At 44.6% G+C, this 23,748-nt stretch overlaps 2 protein-coding genes across 2 annotated transcripts in view; both read right to left on the bottom strand.

Annotated features, from left to right (window-relative positions):
* Myh13 (myosin heavy chain 13) overlaps positions 1 to 1,512 on the bottom strand; it is a 46,880-nt gene extending 45,368 nt beyond the window's left edge. The window contains exon 1 of the mRNA XM_051167843.1: positions 1,293 to 1,512. Within this exon, the coding sequence (XP_051023800.1) occupies positions 1,293 to 1,496 (204 nt within the window). The 5' untranslated portion in view covers positions 1,497 to 1,512. The remainder of the gene's footprint in view (positions 1 to 1,292) is intronic.
* A 20,850-nt stretch (positions 1,513 to 22,362) lies between these two features.
* LOC127208406 (myosin-8) overlaps positions 22,363 to 23,748 on the bottom strand; it is a 29,190-nt gene continuing 27,804 nt past the window's right edge. The window contains exon 38 of the mRNA XM_051167848.1: positions 22,363 to 22,515. Coding sequence (XP_051023805.1) covers positions 22,363 to 22,515 — 153 coding nt within the window. The remainder of the gene's footprint in view (positions 22,516 to 23,748) is intronic.

The raw sequence follows: 23,748 nt of genomic DNA, 5'->3' as shown, positions 1-23,748 counted from the left end.
CCTCGACTCATTGCTCTGAGTATTGCAGTGAGACAAGCCTGGCAAGAACTTTTCCCGTGTGCCCAGTGATTTCCTGCCTCAACACCCTGCTTATATAGGCGTCTTTGGAATATCTTCATTAAAGTTGTCTCTAGAAAGGAACCCCAGAGCTCCGCTCAGGTGCTCAATCTCATGCCCCATTTCCTTTCTGCCGTGTCTTCAAAGCCCCAATAATTGCTTGTTTCTCTACTGTCATCCTTAAACATTTGGACAGGTATGATGGTTTGCAGCGGAAAAGTGTTTGGAGACAATTATTGAATTTCACCTCTCCGCGTTGCTCCCACCTTTTCCTTCCTACTCAAGCATATAATTGGCTCTGCCCTTCATTCTCGGGAGATTCAGAAAGTAGGGCGGAAGAGAGGGCCAAGAAGGGCGTCTAGCTTGTATTCTCCTAAAACTGAAGTCTGCAGGAGAGTTTTGAGGTTAATGGAAGGAGGCTTGCTGGTGTGGGTTAAAGTTCACGAGGAAGAAAGGCCCTTCTATCCCAGTGCCTGAGCCTACAGAGAGACACCTAAGATAGCCCACAGTGGGGAGAGAGAAGCCTCTGTACCCCAACAGTTTAAGGACAGACACTCATTTCTCAGTAGATCCACCAGAAGGCAGTGTGTCCAGAGTAACTCCCTGTAAGGTTGTGAAAATGGGGTACAGCTCTGAAGCTAGGGAGAGCCCAAGAATGACTGAAGATGAGGGTTTTTTTTTTTTTTTTTTTTTTTTGTCCCTAGTTCAGTGAAATGTGGCTAGAATCAGAGGTTAAATTCAACAGCAAAACATGGAAACGAGATCTGCTTGCTGTGCCTGCGTTTGAACCAGCACTCAATCCTAACACACGTCTCTTATACTAGACTGTAAGCCTTGGGGAAAGAAGGTACTGCTGCGATTGACGCAGACTTGAAAAGTGACTGACACCGCAGCAGAGACCTGGTGGCTTTCCAGTAAGGACTGAACTGAAGAGTGCTCTGTGTATGTCCACTCCCTGGAGAGAGCTTGCTCTAGAAGACTCCTACAGAACCAGAGCTTGTATTGAGTTGGCCCAGCAGGCAGCAACCAGAACCAGAACCACTTTCTTCCTTAAGTAGACCCATGTCTTTTACTGTTACCTTCCCTAGTCCACCGAAGCAAACCCCACATTGCCCTCACAACCAAAATCCTCAAGGAGAAGAGGCTCGGCCACCACAGAAGGGAAAAACCTAAGCTCCAGCAGTCCACACCAAAGGAAATCAAGGATGCCCACATTATGAAAGATTAGCACTTACCCGGTCATCTAGGGTCTTGACAATGACTTTGTCATTTTCCCTGCTCTGGATCATGCCTTTCACATACATTTCTTTGTCGTCCACAGCAAAGCAGGCTTTCTTAGAGTCGAATGGGCGGTTCTGAGCCTCGATCCTTTCCTTCTCAGGTTTCCGGAGGTAGGGAGCAGCTTCTCCAAAAATGGCCATCTCTGCATCCGAACTCATGACTGCAGGGGGATAGCGGGGACTGAGAAGACAGGGGGCTGGTGAAGCTTAGGCTTGGGTAATTACTTTATCTCCAAACCCGTGCCCCCCACCCCAGATTATTGTTTTTACTGTGGGGCTGGATTTGGAGGCTCTTGGAACAAACCTACCTATAGCCAGGCCTAGGGGAACACCAACTGGCCAACTCAAGGCAGGCATGCATTCGGTAAAGAAGGCAAAGCACCTCATAATTGGCTCATCCTGCTTGAGCCCTGTGACCTCAGTGCCACTCCAAACTCTTATGTAAATTTGGGAATAGTTTTGAGTGCCAGGAATTCCCAATAGAAAACTCAGCTCAGTACTAAAACATAATCATTGCACTTATTAGATAACAAAGTAATTAACAGAAGGCATGATGGCCCAGAGCAAGCGATCCAAACTTCAATATGTGTCAGATCCTTCTAGGGACCAGTTAAAGGAGATAGCTGGGCCCAAGCTAGTCACTTCAGGATTTAGTGAACTGAAAAATGTCATTCCTAGCAAGTTCCTAAGTGGTGCAGCTGCTGTTAGTCCAGACATCCTCTCTGATAGACAGGTCACTTTCTCTTCTTGGTTTAAGCATTACCTTCAAGCTAGCACACCAGGGGTTTGTCAGAAAATAGAGACTCTCAGACCCGATGAGACATCTGAGACAGAACCTGCATTACACGAAGATTCTCCGGGGAGTTCTGTGCTTACAGAGAGAATAATATTGGCCCTAGAACATCTTGAAGATAGTAGTATCAGATTGGGACTGACACTTGTCTTAGGACCCACTGTGTCATGTAGGGGCACACCTGAGCTTCCCCCTCCCCCGCCATCCCCTGTGGCATGCTTGCCTACAGACGTCTCATTTCTTTGGTCTCTCTCTATGTCTATATTTTCTCCGCTTACAAGCTAGAAAACTTACTCACCCTAAAGTCCCAGCAGTGGTGGCCCTGTTTAAGCCACATCTCTGGGCTCCTGCCTCATCCTATTTGAAATGAAGAAGCAACTCCTGCCTGCCACATTCAAGTAGCTCAGAGACAGGTGACTCCCTCTCCTCAGGGCTGCCCCACTCCCTCTTTGCATCTTCCCCAGCCCCCTCCTTCCAGTGTTTTCCCCACACATCAACCTTCCTCTCCTTTCTCTCCTCTCTTCCTTTCCACTCATTCCCCTGCCACTGAAATGAAATAAAATCAAAATAAAATGGGATTAATTTTCACATACACAGCACCTGTTCTCATCTTCACACATTTCTCTTAAACAGCTGATATTTTACCATCTTTTAAACTCTATGTTAAAAAGTGGGCCAAGCCCATTCTAGTTTTCCTTGGGAACTGCTCTCCGCTAGTCCCCAGTGAAATGTTTTTCTGCGATGTTGCAAATGCCCCTTCTATGGGGGAGAAGGATTGCTTAGCTCTGGGCCTTATTCTGATGAAGTTTCACTTTTGTTTATATTTTGGCCAGTGGTTCCTTTAATCAAGCTGTGGCTCGTGGTTAAGATTTACTGTGAAGAAACAAAACAGAACAAAACAACCCTGGGATTTAGCATAATATCCACAAAGAGGCCTGCCAGCCCCCGTGCTGCTTCAGAAAGTCTTGGCTATTTCCTGGAGTATAAAAAGAATTATCATTTTTTTTCCTACCACTTCCCTGAAGGGCACCTCCACTGTTGTGGTTTAAGTGGGTTGCATTATGGCAGCCATTCCCCCAGCATAGTGAGCTTAGGACCCCTACATACTCTTAAAATGAAAAATGCAAGGAGGTGGCATTTCCAATGTGTATCAGATGAGAAATTAGAAGCGAGAAAAAAGTATGAATTCTTTTAAAAGTACTATCAAATTTCATATAAATAACATATTTTAGAAAATGGTATTTTTCAGAACCAAGAAGTTACAGAGAAGGAACAGCTTCCTGTTTCATATTTGCAATCTCTTCGATGTCTGCTTAATTGTCTTGTCTGTTTTCAGGTTGGTTAAAGTAAATATAATTTTTTAAGATCAGCTCCTTACACAGTAGTACAATTTAGAGAAGGGAAGGAACAACAGGGTTTAGGCTTGGCAAACTGTCTTTTAATTATCTTTTCAAACAATGTAGGTACTACTGTTAAGTACTTACTGTTTTAAAGATGATGAGTGGTAGAGTCTCGAAGGCTACTTGCAATGTGGAACCTAAAAACATCAATATTGTTATTTGAACACATTATAATACCTTATTAGCCTAGTTTGCACTTAAATTTAATTTTACTTCAGTTTGAAACAGAGTAGCCCAGGCTAGCCTCATGCCTGTGTGGCAAGCACTTTACCAAACCAAGCAATCTCTCCGGCCCTCAAATTTTTATATAATAGATTTTACACATTTTTTTATTTCTGTTGCCTAGGTGGTGATTACACAGATGGAGCCTGAAGGTGGGAAAACTTGACAATACCTGACGGTTGACTTCCATTTAGTCTTTCTAGAGAAATTACACTTTCCCTTTATACCTCAAAATCATTACTAGTTTTCAGATAAAGATTCTTTCCCCTGCCGTTTACCTGCTGTAGTCTAACCCGGCTCGAGCCCAGTGTCTCCTCACTGTATTACCTGGGTGAAATGACTTGTCTTAGCAAAATTCTTTTTTTTTTTTTTTTTTTTCCCGATGTTACTTAACTTAATAGTGTGCCTCCACATACAGCTTTTCCCATTTCTGACGGGCCTGACAGACCCAAGGTACTTGTTGCGTTAACTTGAAGTCTGTCTATGACTTTTAGACGACCGGTCACTGTCCCAGCTCTTGATAAAGGAAACAAATCCAGCTCCTCTATAAGAATGCTCTGCCCCCGGCCCTGGCTGCTCTGTGGTCTTCACAGCTTTAACGTCTCTTTGCAGTTGCTACTTTACCATTAAGTAGCCCCAGCTGGATCTTCGTCTGCTTCTTCCACAGTGCACTCTTCTATCTCCCTTACTGTCCCCGTCACTGTACCCAAGTGCAGACCTGCTAATCTTATCAAGTGTGATGTCCAAACCACATGCCCCTCTCCCCCTTCCCCTCCTCGTCCTGAGTGTCCTCACCTCTCTTGACCTGGGTGTAATGGCTGAGGTCATGACTGTTCATTGGCACCCACGTCATTCTGCTGACTCACCATTTACTGTCCAGCAAAGCCCCTCAATTCTCTCCAGGCATGCAGTTGCTAGGTCAAATCTTCTCCCCGTGTTTATGCAACTGAGGGCTGAGCCCCAAGTGGAAAACCATTCTTTCTTGGCTGGTGAACTTCATCCCCTTAGATCTAACCAGATTCTCTTGGCCCTGAAGCTTTCCCCTCAAAGGGTCCTTTAATTGTCCTCTTTCTGTCCTGCCAGCATGGCCAGTAGCTCCCACACTGTGTATCTGTGCTCTTTCAGCCACCGGCTCTGTTTTGGTCTCCAAGGACAAGGACAGTCTAATTGAGATGTTTGTCCTCCCACCCAATCCGCATCTCCACCCCCGAGTGTTCCTCTGTTTGCCCTGCCACTGCCCTTAACTTATCCCTCCCCTAGAAATTTCTCAGCCAGTTTCTTGTCATCCACAGAGTGGTCACAACTCAGTGACCCTTGGCTTTTTTTTTTTTTTTTTTGTTCCTAATGCATCTAAACTTATCACTAATAAACACAAAGTTTGGAGTTAGAGGGTTTTGTTTTGTTACTACTTTTGAGTAGGTTTGAATGATCTCTTCTTGTTCTTTTCTTATTGCTTGTGACAGAAGCATGGCTGTGTGGATTCCAGCCTTCAGACTGTGCCACGGGTCAGCCACAGTGGCCCAGGCCACTGTGTTCTGGGCCGATGAGGTACATGTACGCAGAACTTGTACATGGACGCTCTGTTCAGTTCACTGCAGTTCTGAGCAGAGGGCCAATATGGGAAGTTCTCCTTCCTTCAGTCAGAACGGGGATTTTGGAATGTCGCTTTTAAGCCTATTCCAGTGATCAGCCTCAGCTCACTGGTTTCAGCTTCTTATACATGTTGAAAAATGTGTAAAAGGGTGTTTGCTAAATTCAATGACTGCCATTGTGACCAGAGCGAAAGTAAACCTTACCTTCTCGGTTCTCAGAGTGGCTCTCAGTGTCCTTCGGGAGTGGGATGTCCCTTGGGGCTGATTTGATAGAGCAAAAACAAACAAAACAATATGACTACAAGGTTTTCTTAAAAACATAGAAAACATGTTTATTCTGATTTGTATTAATGTATATGGATACACAGCGGAGAGTATAGGATGAAAAGACATTTTATACTTTGTAAATTTTTGTTTGAGTAACCCATAATTCCCCATAATTGTTCAAGCACAATATATATATATATATATATATATATATATATATATATATATATATATATATATATATATATATTAGAGAAAGAAGCTTGTGGACATGGCATGCCAGTTCCTTAGGAGGTTTAATGAAGAAAGAATGTCTCTGACATGTGAGAGATCAAAATTTAATGAGGGTCAAGAAAAATGCTCAAATAACTCTTGAACAGGGAGAAGAAGAGGCAGTTCCGTGAGTCTAGAGAAACTGTCCCGGCAACTTGCATCTGGTTAGGGGGCTGTGCCATTAGGGGAATGGTCAAGTGTGTAAACTGAATGGCCGAAGCCATCTCAACTGTCTCCTGGAGAAGGTAGAGGTAGGAAATTTCAGAAGTCACCTCAGACTCTGGGAGTTTATGAAGCACTTTACCATCCCAAGGGGTTCTCTTCAAAAAGCTAAACATCAAACTTGCTTTCAACAAACTTCCCAGTCACCACACACTGCTTTAATGGTACCAGGGAAGATGCCATGAAATGCCGCATAGCAGGAGCAGTCAGGTTTTGATGTGCCAGTCGCTTCCTTTACTTTCAAGCCTTTAATAAGCCTCAGCTATATCATGAAGTTCACAGCCATTTCTCCCAAGCATTAACTCTTATGCTGGGTCCTTAGCTCAATAGAAGGTAAGGCTTGGAGGCAAATCTGGTTCTGTAAAGTAGCTACTGAAAATTCTTTGGATTTGCACTCCTTTCTATAAAACAATACAGATGTACAAGAAAGGCCGCATGATTCCCTTCAGCTCTGAGGCCAAGACAGAACATTCTTAGGTGGTGGTGACAGCCTGGAATCAAAGTATCATGAGGCTCCAAAATCTGGAGTCACCATGACGGCCGCTACTGTCCTGTCAGACTAGACGCAGTGCAAATTCACACGGCTCCCCATGCAAGACCAACCTACAAACCAGTCAGTAACACCCAGGTTAAGATGCATTTCAATATGAATTAAAAGTCAACAGTACTATGGAAATTTCCCCCTGCAATCATCATAAATCATCATAAAACTCATCATAAAACCCTTCAAATTGTTTAAGGCAATCACTAAAGAGTTACCACACATTGGCACGTTGTTAGTCTATTAATTAAACTTGGTGACATCTACCTAGAAAACCAATTCTATTCTGCAGATGAATTTTCTTTTTTGCTCCCTAATTGTATATATTTTTGTTTCTTTTTCACCTTGTAAAATCTTCTTGAAGTGCAAGGACTCTGGCCATGTTACCCGATCTTATTAGTAAGGGTGACTGCATTGCCCTTGACTGGTAGCCCAAACAAGTGAGTCATCACTCCGTGGAGAAACAGTGGGCATGGATGAGTGCTTACCTTAGATGCTGCGATCAGAGCAATTTTAGCAGTGTGGCCCCCAGCTCTCTTTATACTTCCAAATCTGCTAGCCCAGCACTCTAACTTGGCTCTGTTTGGGGGATCACCATTTACTCATTAGATGTAAATGCGTCGTAGTCCTGATCTCTCACTCTTGTTGAATTACTTGGATAAATGACCAGCAGAGGCTTCATAATGCCAAGTCAGCTGCATAGGGATTTTGACGTTGGTCACAGATCTTTGAGACTTAGAGAGTCGTAGGGGCTGAGTGGAACTGGGGCAGAGTGTGCTAAGAAGGTCAAGGAAGGGCAGAAAGCTTCTCTGGGGCGTTTGTTATGCAACAGATGATCAATAGCACGGGCAACCTCCACACCCCATTTAGCTAACATGATATGGGGTGACCTCATGACCAGCCTCTCATGTGTAGTTTTAAGTTTGCGTTTTAAAAATATTTATTTGTTTTGCTTTTTAAAAATCTGTTATAGAGTGAGAAATAGTTTGCTAAACTGGCATCAAGTTAAAACTGGAATGGATGAGTTTTGAGTGGTTTAGGATCTAATGAAAACTTATGGCCCCTCTGAAAAAAAAATTTTTTTGAGGGTGATGGCGGTGAGACATGCAATCTGGTTACAAGCAATGTTTACTGAATGCATGGAAGATTTAGTGTCAGCACCTCCAGATGCTTAGGTAAGCCACTTCCAAAGGACAGGGTCCAGGGTAGGCTACATTCTGAAACACGTTTGTGAGTGGAGGAGGAGGATGAGGAGGAGGAGGAGAAGGAGGAGGAGGAGGAACAGTACCATCACACAACATTTTCTAAAGCAGACCTGACAGAATGAGATAAAGGGAAATGAATCATCCCATGGGAAAATGACTTATGAGATTGTGGCAAAATACTCACTCCTGTCAGAGAGCCACACGTGCTAGTCTGTAAAGAATCCTAGAAGTCTTTCAGTAAAGAAATATGAACACCTTCGAGTTTTATTTTGGTTTCCTGTGTCCAGAACCCAGGGCCTGTCTATCCTAGGTAAACACTCTACTGCTAAACTTTGAGACCAGCCCTAAGTAACTTTCTGAGGGACTTGACATTTCTTACACTGACTAATGTTTGGGCAGCATCTTATTTGTTCCCTGTTTTAGGAAACAAGGACGCAAGCATGCTGAGGGACTCAACCCGTACAGAAATACCAGCCCAGCAGCAAGCTGTAGAGAATTAACCGACACTCACAGCTTCTTTTACTCTAGCTACTGTGTTCTGAAGGTAGATACGCAGTGAAGAAAGCAAGGTGATTGATTAAGAGAATCTAGGCTGGAAGAGGCCCGAGGCGACGAGGCAGAAAAAGAAAGGGATCAGGTGGGCTTCATTCGTTAACAGGAACTAAGGACTTAGCGCATTCCGGGCGCTGTCCACACTGGCTCTTTGGAACTCCACAGCTGTTCTAATAGCTATGTGCTTGTATCGTTCCCATTTTAGAGAGAAGGAAGCTCTCAGTCTCTGGGGTCTGAAGTAGCTCCTCCAGGGCCACAGAGCCAGTGAACAACAGGAATAGTATCTGAATTTGCTCTGAATCTAGAGCCTGTGCTCCTAAACTCTCGACGTGTCAAGCAAGACACTGCTAAGTGCACATGTGACACAGGGAGGGCTCTGTGCTGGGATAGGAAAAAGGGATGTGAGGTAAGGTCACTGTTCTAAAGAACTTGACAGTGGAAATGGGAACAGGATACATGGGTGTAGACAGGATAAGCCATTCTTCAAAGATTAAGTACCCAATGAGCAGGAGTGGATCACATTTATTTGTAAGCACCTGAAAGCCATGAAATGTCACACACACACACACACACACACACACACACACACACACACAAATATATTTCTTATTGATGGGGCTGGAGAAGTGAGTCAGTGCTTGGCATGCAAACATATAAAAAAGGGGGCAAGACTACACAGAGAAACCCTATCTCTAAAAAACAAAAAAGGGGGGCCTGGAGAGATGGCTCAGTTGTTAAGAGTGCCACCTGCTCTTCCAAAGGTTCTGAATTCAATTCCCAGCAACCATATGGTGGCTCACAACCATCTTAAAAAAAAAAAAAAAAAAAAAGGTGTGGGAGGGGTGGCTGGGCATAGTGGCACACACCTGTTATCCTAGTGCTGGGGAGGTAGCTACAAAAGGATCTCAGGAGCTGGCCAGCTCAGTAGCCTGGCTGAGTCAGCAAGCATCGGGCGCAGTGAGAGACCCTGGCTCAAACAACAACAGAAACCACCACCACGACAACACAATGCAGAGGGCAATTGATCAAGATCCCTGATACCAACCCATGGCGCATACGCGGGAACACACACACACACACACACACACACCATGGTTATTATTAGCATGGAGTAGTGACTGTGGATAGATAATGACCTTCTTTTAGTTCACATGAAACGTTGCCTGTCTTGTTATGTTTCACTATCATGTGAGAGTTATACAGTTTATGTTCTTATATTCTTATTAATGTCTTTGTTCAAATGGGGAAAACGAAGCCTAAGGGGGCGTGAAATTGTTCATAGACAGGGGCAATCCAGAGTTTCTAATCCCCAAGTGACACTTTTATTCTGTCCTCTACCTTACCCTCCAGAGGAGGTGAACTTTATTACCCTCTTACCCTCCTGCATTCTGGGCTGGCGCTCTATCATTAAGCCACACCCGAGTCCACAGGAAGTAGATTTTTATACAGGTTAGAAGAATGAGATGAGGGTTAGATTCTGAGACCTGAAGAATCACAGCTAGACCCAGCTATTCCACTCCTTGGAATTAAACTTTCCAGGATGCAGTTTAGTGGGTCGACCAGGTGAGGCTGGTTGAGTGCAGGATAGGGTGGGCAGGGTTGACATGCAAGTGAAGGCTGGGCTAGTTTATAATGGGCTTGTTAGGCTCAGCAATGGAGCCATGGCATTGTTGTGGGATCATAGGGGAGCATTTTTGAGCTAGATTCCCCAAGGAGCTCAGATCTGTCTTAAACATTTCCTGATCAGTAGTGTGGAGTTCATAGTCACTGTGCCCTTAGTGGCTCTGAGTCCAGCTGCAGATTCAAAGAGAAGAGCATTGTGTGTCATCATAGGTTGTGGTTGCCATGGCATTCCACTTAGATAAAAAAAAAAAAAAAAAAAAAAAAAAAAAAAAAAAAAAGAACTAATTCCCAACAGGCAGTCAAGGGGCAAATGAAGTATGTTTAGGAATAATTAAAATCGCCATGAGCTTTAGGCTTATGTTTTGAAGTCATACCTTCATTATGTCAATATATTAAAATCTGAGTCATATATATTAGTTGCACCAAATACAAAAATAATGGTGCAAAATGAAGAGGGCCTCGATTAAAGCGATCTAAAAGGAAAGAGACAACCAGAGTGCTGCTCCCGAAGATGGGAGTCACAGGACTTTGATGACTATTGCAGAGTTGGAAGCAGGAGGAAGACGCAGAGAATGTCGCCTTTCACCCAGCCCTCATTTCTACTTAGTAATCCAGGTCCTCGAAGCGAGCCTAGAGCAGAAACTGTAGGCAGGAACATGAGCTTATATTTAAAACATAGCGGACTGGGATCGTGCAGTCAACAAGGCTGAGGACGCAGAGTCCATGTCAGAAAGTCTCACTAACGTGGAGGTGATAGCTGGGGCTATTATGGAAGATGTGCACTCATAGGAAGACTGTGTTGAGAATGTAGTAAGAAAACGTCAAGCAAAACAGGGGAGAAAAATGAAACACAAATACAGATCATTCTACAAGGAAGCAAACACCAAATTGAAAAGTAGTAATCCTTTGTGGGAGTCAGAAGACCCAAGTGGGTCTTCATCTGCTATAGTTTGTGCCTCCAAGGTTCACGTGTTGGAGACATGGTCCCCAGTGTAACCGTGCGGAAAGGTGATGGGGTCTTTAAGAGGTGAGCCTACTGCGTGATAACTGGGTCATGGGCACCTTTGTGATTGGATTCATATTGGTCTATCAAAATGAGCTAGGGCTCACAGGAGTGGGTTAGTTAGTATTCCCTCCCATGCTTGTCCTTCTTACTCCATCCCTCCTTCCCTCCCTCCTTTCTTTCCTTTCATAGTTGTATGGGGATTTCACCAACATATAAAAGCCTACACAGACTCAGTGTCTACAACCAGATGAGTTAGGCCTACAGATGTAGCTACTATCGTATTGCACAACGTAGGTAATAAGAAAAAAAATCCATCGCCTTCATTGGGTTGGGGTCTTATCTTTATCCCACCCTTGTGCTCTGTAGCTTATAGCTTCCACATTGTGCCATTCTTTTTCTCTTTCAAATCTGAGAGGAGCTCTGGGAATGAAGAGTTTTCTCTAGTCTCCTTACAAAATCTTTTCTCACTCTGTGGTGCCATGGTGCAGGTGACTTTACTGTTGGAGCTGACACAGAAGTCAAAGGCAGTAACATAGCCGAGAGGGAGTATACGAACAGGACTTTTCAAAGAAGCTGAGAAAAGAAAGGATAGGGGATATGCCATTGTATTGGTGAGGAGGGTGACCTGACAGTGACATCAGCAGGATGCTTGGGGGTGGCAGCTTAGACTAGGGATTATGGAATGAACAGGTGTTGAGGAGGAAGAAAACATTTTCCCTGATTTTCCTAGGACAGCTTGCGTACCAGGCAGACTGGAAGATGCATTTGGAGGAAGCTGTAGGTTCAGATAGTGCAGTGGGAAGGCCAGATGGAAAGGACTAAGGAAAAAAAAACCCACCATGGTCAAGGTCATCCCTTACAAGGATACTGGAGAAGAAAGGGCAATTAGTTGTGCTGATGGTGGATCATGCCTCACTCGTCACAGCTTGAGCTATTGAAGAGCTTGTGTGACAGATGGAATTTCAAAGAGCAGCAATGAGTTTCCCAAACAGGAGCAGAAGTTTCTAGAAAAAAATGTCCTAGGACAGGCACCTTAGTGAACAAGGCTAATTCATATTTGAATTGCCCAACTAAAGAATGGAATGACAATATTGGATAGTAAAAGGAGTCTGGCATATTTCCTAGTCTATCTCTCATAGACTTTCTCTCACAGAGTCAGTAGTTGAGGTATTGTATAGGTCAAGTAATATATGCTAAAGGTATAAACTCACCCCTCCTCATCCTACTGAAATCCAAGAACACAAAGGTCAGAACTTTCAAACTCAACACAAACCTCCCTCACGGCAACCATGCAGCCATTTACTTACCGATATTTTGCAAGACAGAAAAATGTGGTTTTCTTCTCTTTTATTTTCTCTCCTCCCTACCCTCTCCTTTCTCTGAGCCAAGATGTCACATTGCAGCCCATATTGGTCTGGAACCTACTGTGTGGCCCAGTTTGGCTCTAGACCCATGGTGATAATGCTGCTCTGCCTCCCAAATGCTGAGAGCGGAGCCATGGACCACCAGCCCAGATGGGTACATGTTTTGCATGTGGGAAACAGGCTTGGTGAGGCTAGGCATCACTCATTGGTAGTAAGTGGCAGAGGGAGAACTCAAACTACTACCCTTTCACTCCAAGTTTGTTTTGCCTTAAACAAAACAAAACAAAACAAAACAAAAACAAAAAACAAACAAAAAAAAAACCAACTGCTCTTGGTTTTGCAAGATCCTCTAAGACACTAATGCTTCAGACTTATACACATTTTTCAGAATCACAGGCAAAGCAGGTAACTCTGAAAACAGCACAGGGAGGTTGTGTGGCTTGAAACATTCTGTCCAGAGACGAAATCTAGCCAACTAAGTGTGTTTTGTAACCTGGAGACTTTCTGGCATGGCTTCAAGCCTGTGACATATACCTGTGAGTATTAGGTTCTGCTTCCATTTGCCTTTGTTTTGCCTATCAGCCATGATCTGGTGCTTTGGCTGTGTAGAGCCTTATCAGAACTGAGGTGAACATAATAAGGTGATATCAATAACTGCTACTGGGTTGTAATGAGTCCTTTCTAAAAAGCTATGCATTTGGTGAACCCTGTCACATGATGGAGTTATATCATTTAAATCTACATGATTATGTAGGAACCAAATCTTAAGAGGTAGAATTCAAGTCCATCAAATTCTTACCATTTAGGTATGGGGATTAGGTAGTAACGTAATCTTTCTAGTCTTAGTTGACTCCTCATTGAAATGGGGGAGTACAGCAATCCCTAATTAATGGAGTTCTTAAATCAATTAAGTAAATTGATGTGCCCACAGTAGGGAGTCTTGGGAGTAATGTGACAGTTTAGGAAAGGGAGAGGGATTGGGGTCATGGCAGCAGAAGATCCTGAGGTTGAGGAATGGTGAGCTTCTCCTGGACAATGCACCGACTACTGCCAGGGGCAGCTCTAAACACCAAGTCGGCATTATCTGTGTGCTTGCGTGCCTTTCACGCTGCTGTCTAGTGAGGTCAACCAGATGACCCAGCCTGTCCGCAGTACATCAATCCTTCAGTCCCACCCACTGCATGGAGCTAATTATCCTGGTCCTGCAGCCCTGGACACCATCCCTTCTGCTACACAGCTCTATGGGACCATAAAGCAGAGGGAAGACAGGGAATTGGTGCTGGGGGTAGGGTGACTTCCCATCTGGTTTGGCTGAGATCGAGGGAGTTCTCAAGACTTTCAGTTTAAGGATGCCCGGGGTCAGGGAGATGGCTCAGTGGTTAAGAACACTTGCTTCTCTTCTAGATGGCCTGAGCTCTGTTTCTCACACTCATGTCAGATGTCTCACAAGCACCTGCAATTCCAGCTCCAAGGGAACTGACTCCTTCTTCTGGCCTCCTCAGACTCCCACATACAGCAAACACACTCACATATACACACAGAGAGACACACACTCACATACACACACAGAGAGACACACACAGACACAAACACACACACACATAGACCACACACACGTAGAAATACACACACACACACACATAGACCACACACACACAGAAACACACAGAGACACAGACACAGACACACACATAGACACACACACACATAGAAACACACACACACACACGCACACACAGAATTTTAAAATCATTTAAAATTGAGTATTCTGTGTGTAGATGAGGCTGAACTCAGCACTTACTAAAAGAGAGAGTATAATAGAAAAGCCCTCGAGATCGACCTCAAAGATGGAACTCTAATGGGTCAGCTTAAGATAGTCCCTCCAGCCCAACTAGGATGATTTTTAAAAACTGCGTTTGAAACTGCTGGCGCCAACACTTTAATAATTTAGAAACTTCAAAGCTGTTTACGTTGCTCTGTGGAGCGGGTATAACACAGCGAGCGCATACACTCACTCCACCGTTATTCATGCAACATTTGTCGAGGACCTATTATATGACAGGGAAGGTTTATGCACAGGGCTCTGTCCTCCAGTAAATGACAACAGCACGTGTACAGGAGGGGGAGGCATACAAACTGACACGTGACATCACTTAGTGACAAGTACTCTTGGGAGGAAGAAGAGGGATAACGAAACAGTGGGTTGTGTGTTTAAACAGAGCAATCAGTGAAAAATCTCTGAAGAGGTAATATTTGAGCAGACACCTAGAGACATGGCAGTTAAGATGAGGGAGTGGGGGTGGGGTAAGGTAGGTATTCCAGGCAGGAGAAACAAAAGCAAAGGCTGGGGGAGGCGGGACACCTGCGCAGGAACAGAACAAAGGCCTCTGGGACAGAGAGAACCCAGCCAGCTGTGCGGATGAGGGGCAGGGGACAAATGGCCTACAGCCTTGTAAATGAAGACAAGAACTTTGAACAAAGTAATTAATCACTTAATTACCTTATCCCGGTGCTAGGGACCAAGCTAGGGTCCTGCACGTGCTAGGCACACATTCCGCTACTGAGTGAGACCCACTAGCTGCAGGACTTGTTTTTAAATGGCAGTTATTACTATAAGATGAATTTTATTCTTCTTGAGGACTTCATTCTAGTACATGCTTTCCGTTTATTTATCTATCTTATTGAGTCCCTAGAGTCGTACATATTTATGGAGTATAGCTTGATGTTTTGATCCATGTATACATCGGATATTAGAGAAATCCGGGCAGTCAGCATATTCATCACCGCAAGCATTTATTATTTATTTATGATGAGGCCATTTATAATCTTCCAGCTATTTGAAATACACACTGTCTTACAGTTAACAGTCTGTTGTGAAATAAAACACCAGGATTTATTTCTTCTTTTATAATTTTGCACCTGTTGGCTCTCCCACACTTCTCTCCCATCTCCCTCTTTTTATCTCTCGCTCTTTTCTCTCATTCCCTTCCTTCTTATCGCCTCCCCTCAAGTTCTGGTAACCATTAGTCTCTCCGACTTGAAAAGACTGCTCATCTCTTTACTTCTGTGAGCATAAAACACTTTTTAGTGTGTGTGTGTGTGCGTGTGTGTGTGTGTGTGTGTGTTCGCGCGCGCGTGCATGCGTGCGCATGTGCGCTCACATGTGTATTCGTGGGCACGCATGCGCGCATGGTGTGAGCCAATCGATCTGCGCATGCTAGGCAACGGCTGAGCCACGCCCAGGCCCTAAAATGCCATTCAGGACCATGGTTTTGTGGTTATGTTTATTTTGTGCTTAACGTTGCTTCATTTTTCATACGAAAAGACTACTGATTGTTCTCATTCTATTCAGCAAGTGAATAAAAACACTGTTCTGGAGGCTTGGGTACCAAAAGTTGTTCTTTGAAAACCTGATTGGCCAGTGTCAGGTCAACTGCTTGGAAGTCTGGGAAAGGGGCTTGAGGGTGCCACGCAATGCCTCCAGAGAGAAAGCATATCTCAGTGGCCCAAAGGTTGTGGGAGTCACTTCCTTTGCATCCCAGAATATCCAGGAAAGGGTCAGACTGACCAAAGAAAAGGCCGGAAGTGACGTCTATAGCTCTGGGACCAGCCTGGGCAGCATGTCCGATCAGTTAAGTACGCACCAGGGCGGACCTCATCCACTGCACTGAGCCGCTTCAGCCTGAGTGAGTATATGTGGTGGGGAGTGTGTGGAATTTACCGTAGATAGAGAATTTGAGGACAGGGCAGGTGAGCTGACTGACCAGAAGGAATATTTTGGAAATTCTGGTTTTGTGTTTTGCTTTCAGATGAGTTTTCACTGTGTTGCCTAGGCTTTGCTCAAGCCACCCTCTTGCCTCAGCCGCCTACATTCTTGGGATTACAGCCATACCATTCAATGGGCCTTGCAAATTGTTGCCAGACACCACACATCCCTGCCCCCATTTGAAGTTTTTCAGGCACCTTACATTACCCACTTACACAAAGATCTCTATTTAATGTCATAGTGAATTAAAGCTGGGTACCGAAATCTGTGAGTTATTGGCTTTGGTAAAAGAGTGGTGGTGGGGAACCCCACAGCTTACTCGGAGTGTAGTAATCGTCCTCACCCCCACTGTGAGCAGAATTTCTCATCTTTTGAACCACTGCACTGCTCCACAGTCTTTCCCCAAGAGTGCCCCAAGGCACGAGCCACAGCTTCTGCGACAACCCTGAGAACATTAGTCTGCCCTCTCTGCTCTGCGTGTGAAGGGCAGCCTGGGGGGAATCTAAGAAAAGCCCTGTTTTGGGTGCGATCCCTAAGGCGGGATGTTTTTCTCTTTCATCACGCAGCAGAGGCGTTCATTTTTCCTTGTGGCCTCAGGAAGCTGCATCTTGGGGACACTGGCAGCCAGGAGGGAGGAATCAAGCTGGCAAATTCCACCCTTAAGCAGGGCTTAAGGCTCTGCCTACGGCTGATTCTTCAGCTTCCCCGCTTAGGAAAAAGTGACTGATGAGTCTGTAGTGAGGGGTGGCTGGGGACACTGATACTGGTAACATGTGCCCAAACCTCTCCCTCAGCCAGGAGTCAGAATGTGAGTTCTACCCAACAGCTGCTGGGTCTTAGCTCGGGAATGTTAATCCCCACTGAAAAGCTTGCTTGAAAGGCAACAGCTTTTAGCAGCTGTGCTAATGGTCTCTCATCCATCACCGCCCCTCCCTCAGTCTTTCTGTTGTCAGCTGTGCCCCTTTCTTTGATGAGAAGTGGATATAAAATCTTAAGGGGCGGGTTACTTTTTATTTATTTTAATAATATGAGTCTTAAAAAAATTCCAAAGTAATACACGCTTGGAAAAGTAGGATCGAGCATGCTGAAGGAAAATGTTATTTAAAAAAATCTTATTGGGTTGGGAAACAGCTCAGTAAAGAAAGTGCTTGCTGGGCAGGCAGGAGGACCGGAGTTCTGTGTCCCCAGAACCCACATGAAAAAGCTTGGTGCAGTGGCACCTACGTTTAATTCCAGTTCTGGGGATGTAGAAAAAAACAGGAGCCCCTCCTTGGGCATCCTGTGTAGCCAGCCAGTGAGCTTCAAGCTGGTGAGAGATGCTGTCTCCAAAAATAAGATGGATGTCTCCCACACTCACCTCCACCACACAAAAATGTATTAATTAAAAAAAATAAAATTTTAATTTAAAAATCATCAAAAGAGTATGTTTATCAAGAATAACATATTTTGGAGTTGTATGCATATGTATTTATGCATGTGTGTTGCTTTTAATTAGGGTTACTGTCATTGTGATGAAACAGCATGACCCAGAGCGATGGAGAGAGGAAAGGGTTCATGTGGCATCTGTATCAGAGTATAGACATGTATATACGCATGTGTATTCATAATTGCGTTTGTGTATATATGTAAGTGCACATTTATGCACATGTGAACATGTATGTATATGTATACATAAATACATACATTAGTATTTAAACCTAGCTAATTAATAAGTGCAACAACTTCCATAGTTATTTTGAGATAAGAGCACTTGATATCTACTCAGCATTTCTCAAGAATACTAGATATTATCATTAGCTATATTTACTATGCTATGTGCTCTATTTTGATGTCTGTTGCTGTCATAAACACCATGACCGAAAGCAACTTGGCCAGGAAGAGAGCTTATTTGCTGTACACGTACGTCCCTGTTACAGTGCATCACCTAGGAAAGCTAAGACAGGAACTCAAGCAGGGCATGAACCTGGCGGCAGGAACAGAGGCAGGGACCACAGAGGACTACTGCTTCCTGGCGGCTTGCTCTCCACGCTTAGCTCAGCTTGCTTTTTTATACAACACCGAGCCACCTGCCCAAGGTTGGCACCTCCTGCAATGGGATGTGCCTTCCCACATCAGTCACTAATCCAGAAAACAGCCCACAGACTTGCCTGCAGGCCAGTTTATGGAGGTGTTTCTCAGCTGAGATTGCTCTTCCCGATGCTTGTGTCAAGGCGACAAAAATCTAACCTTCACACTCTATGTTAAGTTAATTGGGTTTATTTCTCCTGTTTAGCTCTAGTCTTGTATCCTTTGACCAAAAATAGCCCAGTAATACCCTACAATTTTAGTGTAGTGTCTTAGCCTAGAGTCCAAGTCTGTTATGGCTTCCCCCCGATGTTTGCATGCACCCTAAACACATGAAATTGGGATATAGATCTGTAAGTGTGGTTGTATATTTTGATTTTAGGTGTGTTTTGAAATTTTCTCATGGTAGCAATCACACGTATCTCACAGACATGTAATGGTCATACTTTTGAAAATCAGTGTAGAAGCAATATGTATACAGTTTTAAATAACATTGAAATTTGGTCTTTTCCTAGACTGCTGTGTGGTACGTTGCCCACTCATGACCCCCAGAGAGCCCAGAAATCTCGATGGGAAATAACCAGTACTCTGAGGTTCTCCATTGGGTACGCTTTCACTTCAACAATATTTTCAGCCAATGAGAGGGTTTCCTGAGGGAAATCTATAAAGTATCATTTACAGTTGCTGAGGGGCATGCGTGTACATGAAGGAGATGTGTATACCAAGAACTATAGGCTGCTAATGAGGAAATCGAAGCTCTAAGCATATGGAGACATAGGCAGTGGTCACCGATTGGGACATGGAGCACAGCTGATAGGTTTATTGCAGTCCCTATAAAATTCTCTTGCTTTGACATTAAGTGTACATTATCCTGCTATGAATTTTCCTAAAGTGGTATAATGGTAGCATCTCCCCAACGAAGAGTTTATTTTTACTTAATAATTTATTTTAAAAATCACTTCATTGTCACAAACTGCCAATAAAAAATATCACGCGGCTAGACTTAATAGAGCTACTCCAACAAACACTTGCCTGGTCTAATGCCCACATCTCAGTGAGTGTCCATATAGTTCCCAGTTGCCACTCTGGGGACACAGAGTGGGGGCTGGGGACACCTTCATCATCAGCTATAATTTGGTGGTCTTATCTAACACACACACACACACACACACACACACACACACACACACACACACAAATTACAACAGCATTGAAACCACAAAACCAATTAGCATTATATCTTGTTGCAGGATCATGTGTGAAATACCAAATAAATATGAAGTATGTGCCACACAATAGATATTAGATGGAGAAGTTTATTATATGAGCATTGGGGAAAGAAGGAGGGGGAGGGGAAGGGTACCCCAGAGAGGGAGGTGGGGGAGGGGAAGGGTACCCCAGAGAGGGAGGTGGGGGAGGGGAAGGGTACCCCAGAGAAGGAGGAGGGGGAGGGGAAGGGTGCCCCAGAGAAGGAGGAGGGGGAGGGGAAGGGTACCCCAGAGAAGGAGGAGGGGGAGGGGAAGGGTACCCCAGAGAAGGAGGAGGGGGAGAGGAAGGGTACCCCAGAGAGGGAGGTGGGGGAGGGGAAGGGTACCCCAGAGAGGGAGGTGGGGGAGGGGAAGGGTACCCCAGAGAGGGAGGTGGGGGGGGGGAAGGGTACCCAGAGAGGGAGGGGGGGGAGGGGTAAGAGGAGGTAAGAGGGGTGAAAGTCATGAGCAGAGCGCTGTCTTTTCATAATCTTGGATAGGGCCACACCCAGTGGGAGGTAGGCAGTGACATCACAAGTGGGCAGACTGGGGCAGAATCCTAACAATGTGTCTTTTTGCATCTTATTCTTTCTTCCTCATCACCTAATCTTACCCTTTCTAGGGGGTAATTGGTTTTATTTTTAATTTGCCGCATATGCTTGCCAGGGCATGAGTCTGGCATTCAGAACACAGCATGCGGGAACTGTTCTCTCCTTTTATCATGTGGATCCTGGGAATTGAACTTAGGTCCTCAGGTTTAGCCGCAAGTACCCCGACTCCGTGGCACTGTCTTGCTGGTCCCCAAGCCTTGCACTTTTCCATGTAGTTGTAACTTCAGCTACTGAAACTATCATCTCCATCAAGATAATGAACATGTTTAGGAATCCCCAAGTTCTCCTTCTGCTCTTTTGTAGTCTGCGCGTCTGTGCACTCCGTAAGCCCTCCCTGTGCATCATGGGTAACCACTGGTCTCTAGTACTGTGGTTTTCATTGTCTGGGATACTTAGTATATTTATGATGTGAACATATGCACATGGATGAAATCGTGCTTTGGGTGATGTCACTTCACTTCCCTTGGTCAGCGTATGTGTGTTGAGATTCCTCATCTTGCATTTTCACTTTATCCTTTACTGTGGGATGGATACTGTTCACTGTGTGGATAACTCCACAGTTTGTTCACCTGTTTGCCTGGTGATGGACGTCTGGGTCCTCACCTGCTCTGAGCTTTTGCTACTCACGCTGTGAGCATATCTATGCAGGTCTTCATGAGGCTGGTACTTTCATCTTTCTGGACAAAGCACCCAGCAGCATGCACTCCAGGGCTAATTCCTCACTTAGGAACAGAAGAAGCTACCCAGCTGCTGTGCCATTTTCCACTGAATGCCCAGTATGACAGGTCCATCTCCTACCTCTGGGACACACTTTCAGTCATTTACCAGCTGCGTGGTGAGGCACCAGTGTGTTTTGTTCCTTCCCTAGAGCCCATCTTTCCAGCACCTCGTTGAATGTCTCTGTAAACACCCGTCGCATTCTCTTCAACAGCGGCTTTCAAAGACCAGAGGCATTGCATTTTGAAGTTCAGTTTATATTTTTTTCTCCTTTATGGTTCATGCTTCTGATTTGTAGCTCAGAAATCTTTTCCTAAGCCTAGACCCAACTATTTCCTTTCATGTTTGCTCTCTTTTTATGATTATGATTTTTATTTTCTCTTTGATCTAAACTTGGACTTGAGAAAATGTTTGGTAATTATTATTATTTTTTCTTTTTCTTTTAAGCCTTCGTGGTTACTGTAGACATATGTGACACTGTGGACCATACCTTTTGTATTGTAAAAAATTGAGGCTGAGGGGGTGAGGTTAGGGGAAAGAAGATGCTAGAAGGTGCAAAGAGGGATGTGTGAGAGGCAAGCTTTGTCTAGATGGCATTTTTTTTTTTTTTTTTTTTTTTTGCACTACTGTCTCCACACTGCCTTGAAGCCAAACTCACACTGCACTCTGCCAGGCTGCCCTTTGTCGTTCTTCATGGTTCTTTCTCTTGCTCTTTTTCCACTTTCCTCCCAACTTCCTTCCTCCTTCCCCTCCACCTCTCTTCTTCCCTCCCTCCCTCCTTCCCTCCCTCTTTCCTTCTCTCATCGAGCTCATCTGAAAGTCCCCTGTGCGTCCTTCAATAAATATAGAATCGACTGTGTAATTATCTTCCAATGTTCTTTCTCTGCTTTAATCCATTGGCATTTGAAAATCTTAGTTTCACGTCTGCTCCTCACTGGCCTCCAGGTTGCTACCTGTGTTCCTTCTATTTTTTTTTTTTTTTTTAACACAAAAGACAAGTAGATTCCTTTAAGATGCATGTTAATATCACATCACTGCTTAAACCCTCTCAGGCTTTGCCACTGGGCTTTGAGTGAAGGCAAGTGAGTAAGGCTGGGTCGTGGACTGATCAGCCTGGCTTGAGGGGGGTGTCTGCAATTTGTTCTGGTTGTTTAAGAGCCTGAGGGTGGTCCTGGGGTGTTTAAGAAAGCCAAGGCTCTTCTGTTTTCTCTTCAGTTCCCTTGAGGTGCTGCCCTGGCTTTCTTCACTAATGGACTGTAACCTATAAGTCAAACAAACCCATTCTTCCCCAGGTTGTTTTTGGTCAGGGTTTTATCATGACAACAGGAAGTGAACTAAGATAGCTCCACATAGCCCTCTATGATAATAAAAAAACAAGAGCTAGGTGAGACCTGGCTTTGCCAGCAAACAATTTTGCAAATGAAAAAGAAAGTCTGGTTTAATTTCCAAATATACTGTGGCTTTTATTCAGTCAACAATAGGAGAAAAACAAACCAGAGCAAAGCAAGCGACCCAAAGCAGCACATTCTGTGCTTGCCTTCAGCCGCTGGCAGCCTTGGCTCACTCTTCGCTTATGACTTTGGTGTGGACCTCCCGGCTCTTCACCCGCAGCTTGTTGACCTGAGACTCGGCGATGTCCGCCCGCTCCTCAGCTTCCTCCAACTCGTGCTGCAGCTTGCGGAACTTGGCCAGGTTGACGTTGGATTGTTCTTCCTGAGAACAAAAAAGCATTCCGAGGCTGTAGTTCTCACTCTATTTGTCACTAGGCCAGATTATTCTACAGTTGTATTTCCTTCTCAAGTGCCTTTGGGCACGTCTAACCTCCAACCTCAGGCCAATTTGCAACTAGTGACAATTTCAACTTGGAGGAAGGAAAGGAAAAGTTTCCACGTGGAAGAGAACAGCCTTTGGCCAAACCTTCTTACCACCTCCCTGCCTTTTAAAGATGTGTTTTATTTTTATTTTATGTGTGTAACTGTTTAATGGCCTGCATATATGGCTGTGCAACGTATGCACGCAGTGCAGGAAAGGAGGCCGGAAAAGGACTTTGCATCCCCTGGGAATGTAGTCACATATGGTTGTGAGCCACCAAGTGGGTGATGGGAACCGAACCTGCATTCGCTGGAAGATCAACCAGTGCTTTTAACCACGGAGCCATCTCTCCATTCCCTGTCTTACCCTCTTTTGTGTGTGTCTCTTGGGTGGAAAGAAAGAGGTGCCCTCAGAGACCTCAGTAAGCAAATGTTTACATTCAAATAGCTTGGAAATCCCACTAAATATTTGTCCCCTGTGTATTTTAAGATGAATATAGAAGATAGGAAACGTGGGGCTAAGACAGAAGCTGCCTGTTTTGTGTGACTGTTCCTATCCATGCCTTTTTCTTCCTTCCTACCACATATTATCTACAAGAGTGGGGAGGAAGTGGGGGGGGGGACAACCAGAAAAAGTGCAGCTGGGGAGCTCAGGACTTCACACCACTATATGGAGTTCCACTCCTTCCAGCATGTTCTAGTTGCTGCGACACACACAGGGAGGAAGGCCTTTCCTATACAACGAGTCAACAAATCAGTTGGTGGGTGGGGGTGGGGTGGGGAGATATCAATATTTGACTTTTAGGAGCACATGATTTTGTGTATTTGAGGGACAGGACCTGTTCATCCTGGCGTTAGTGTTTCTGTTGTGTTTTTGCTGCTATCACTTAAGGCTGAGTATTTGGAGCCTTCTCTTTCCCTGGCCCCTTCTGCCTAATAGTAAATAGCCCACCTCAAGCCCTATTCTATGGTTAGCATGGGGGTGCATGCATTTCTACTTGTCTGATCACAGTCCCTGTAAAACATGTGAATGGTTGATTATTACTGTGTACCCTTCTCCCTCCCCCATACATTTTTTAAAAACATATTTTCTCCTTCAGTAGAATTCTGCTTCTATCTACAAAACGTCAGAGAT

This window comes from Acomys russatus, chromosome 25 (assembly GCF_903995435.1).
Source record: "Acomys russatus chromosome 25, mAcoRus1.1, whole genome shotgun sequence".
Classification (NCBI taxonomy): domain Eukaryota; kingdom Metazoa; phylum Chordata; class Mammalia; order Rodentia; family Muridae; genus Acomys; species Acomys russatus.
The sequence above is the reverse complement of the archived record's forward strand: the minus strand, read 5'-3'. Positions and strand labels throughout refer to the sequence as shown.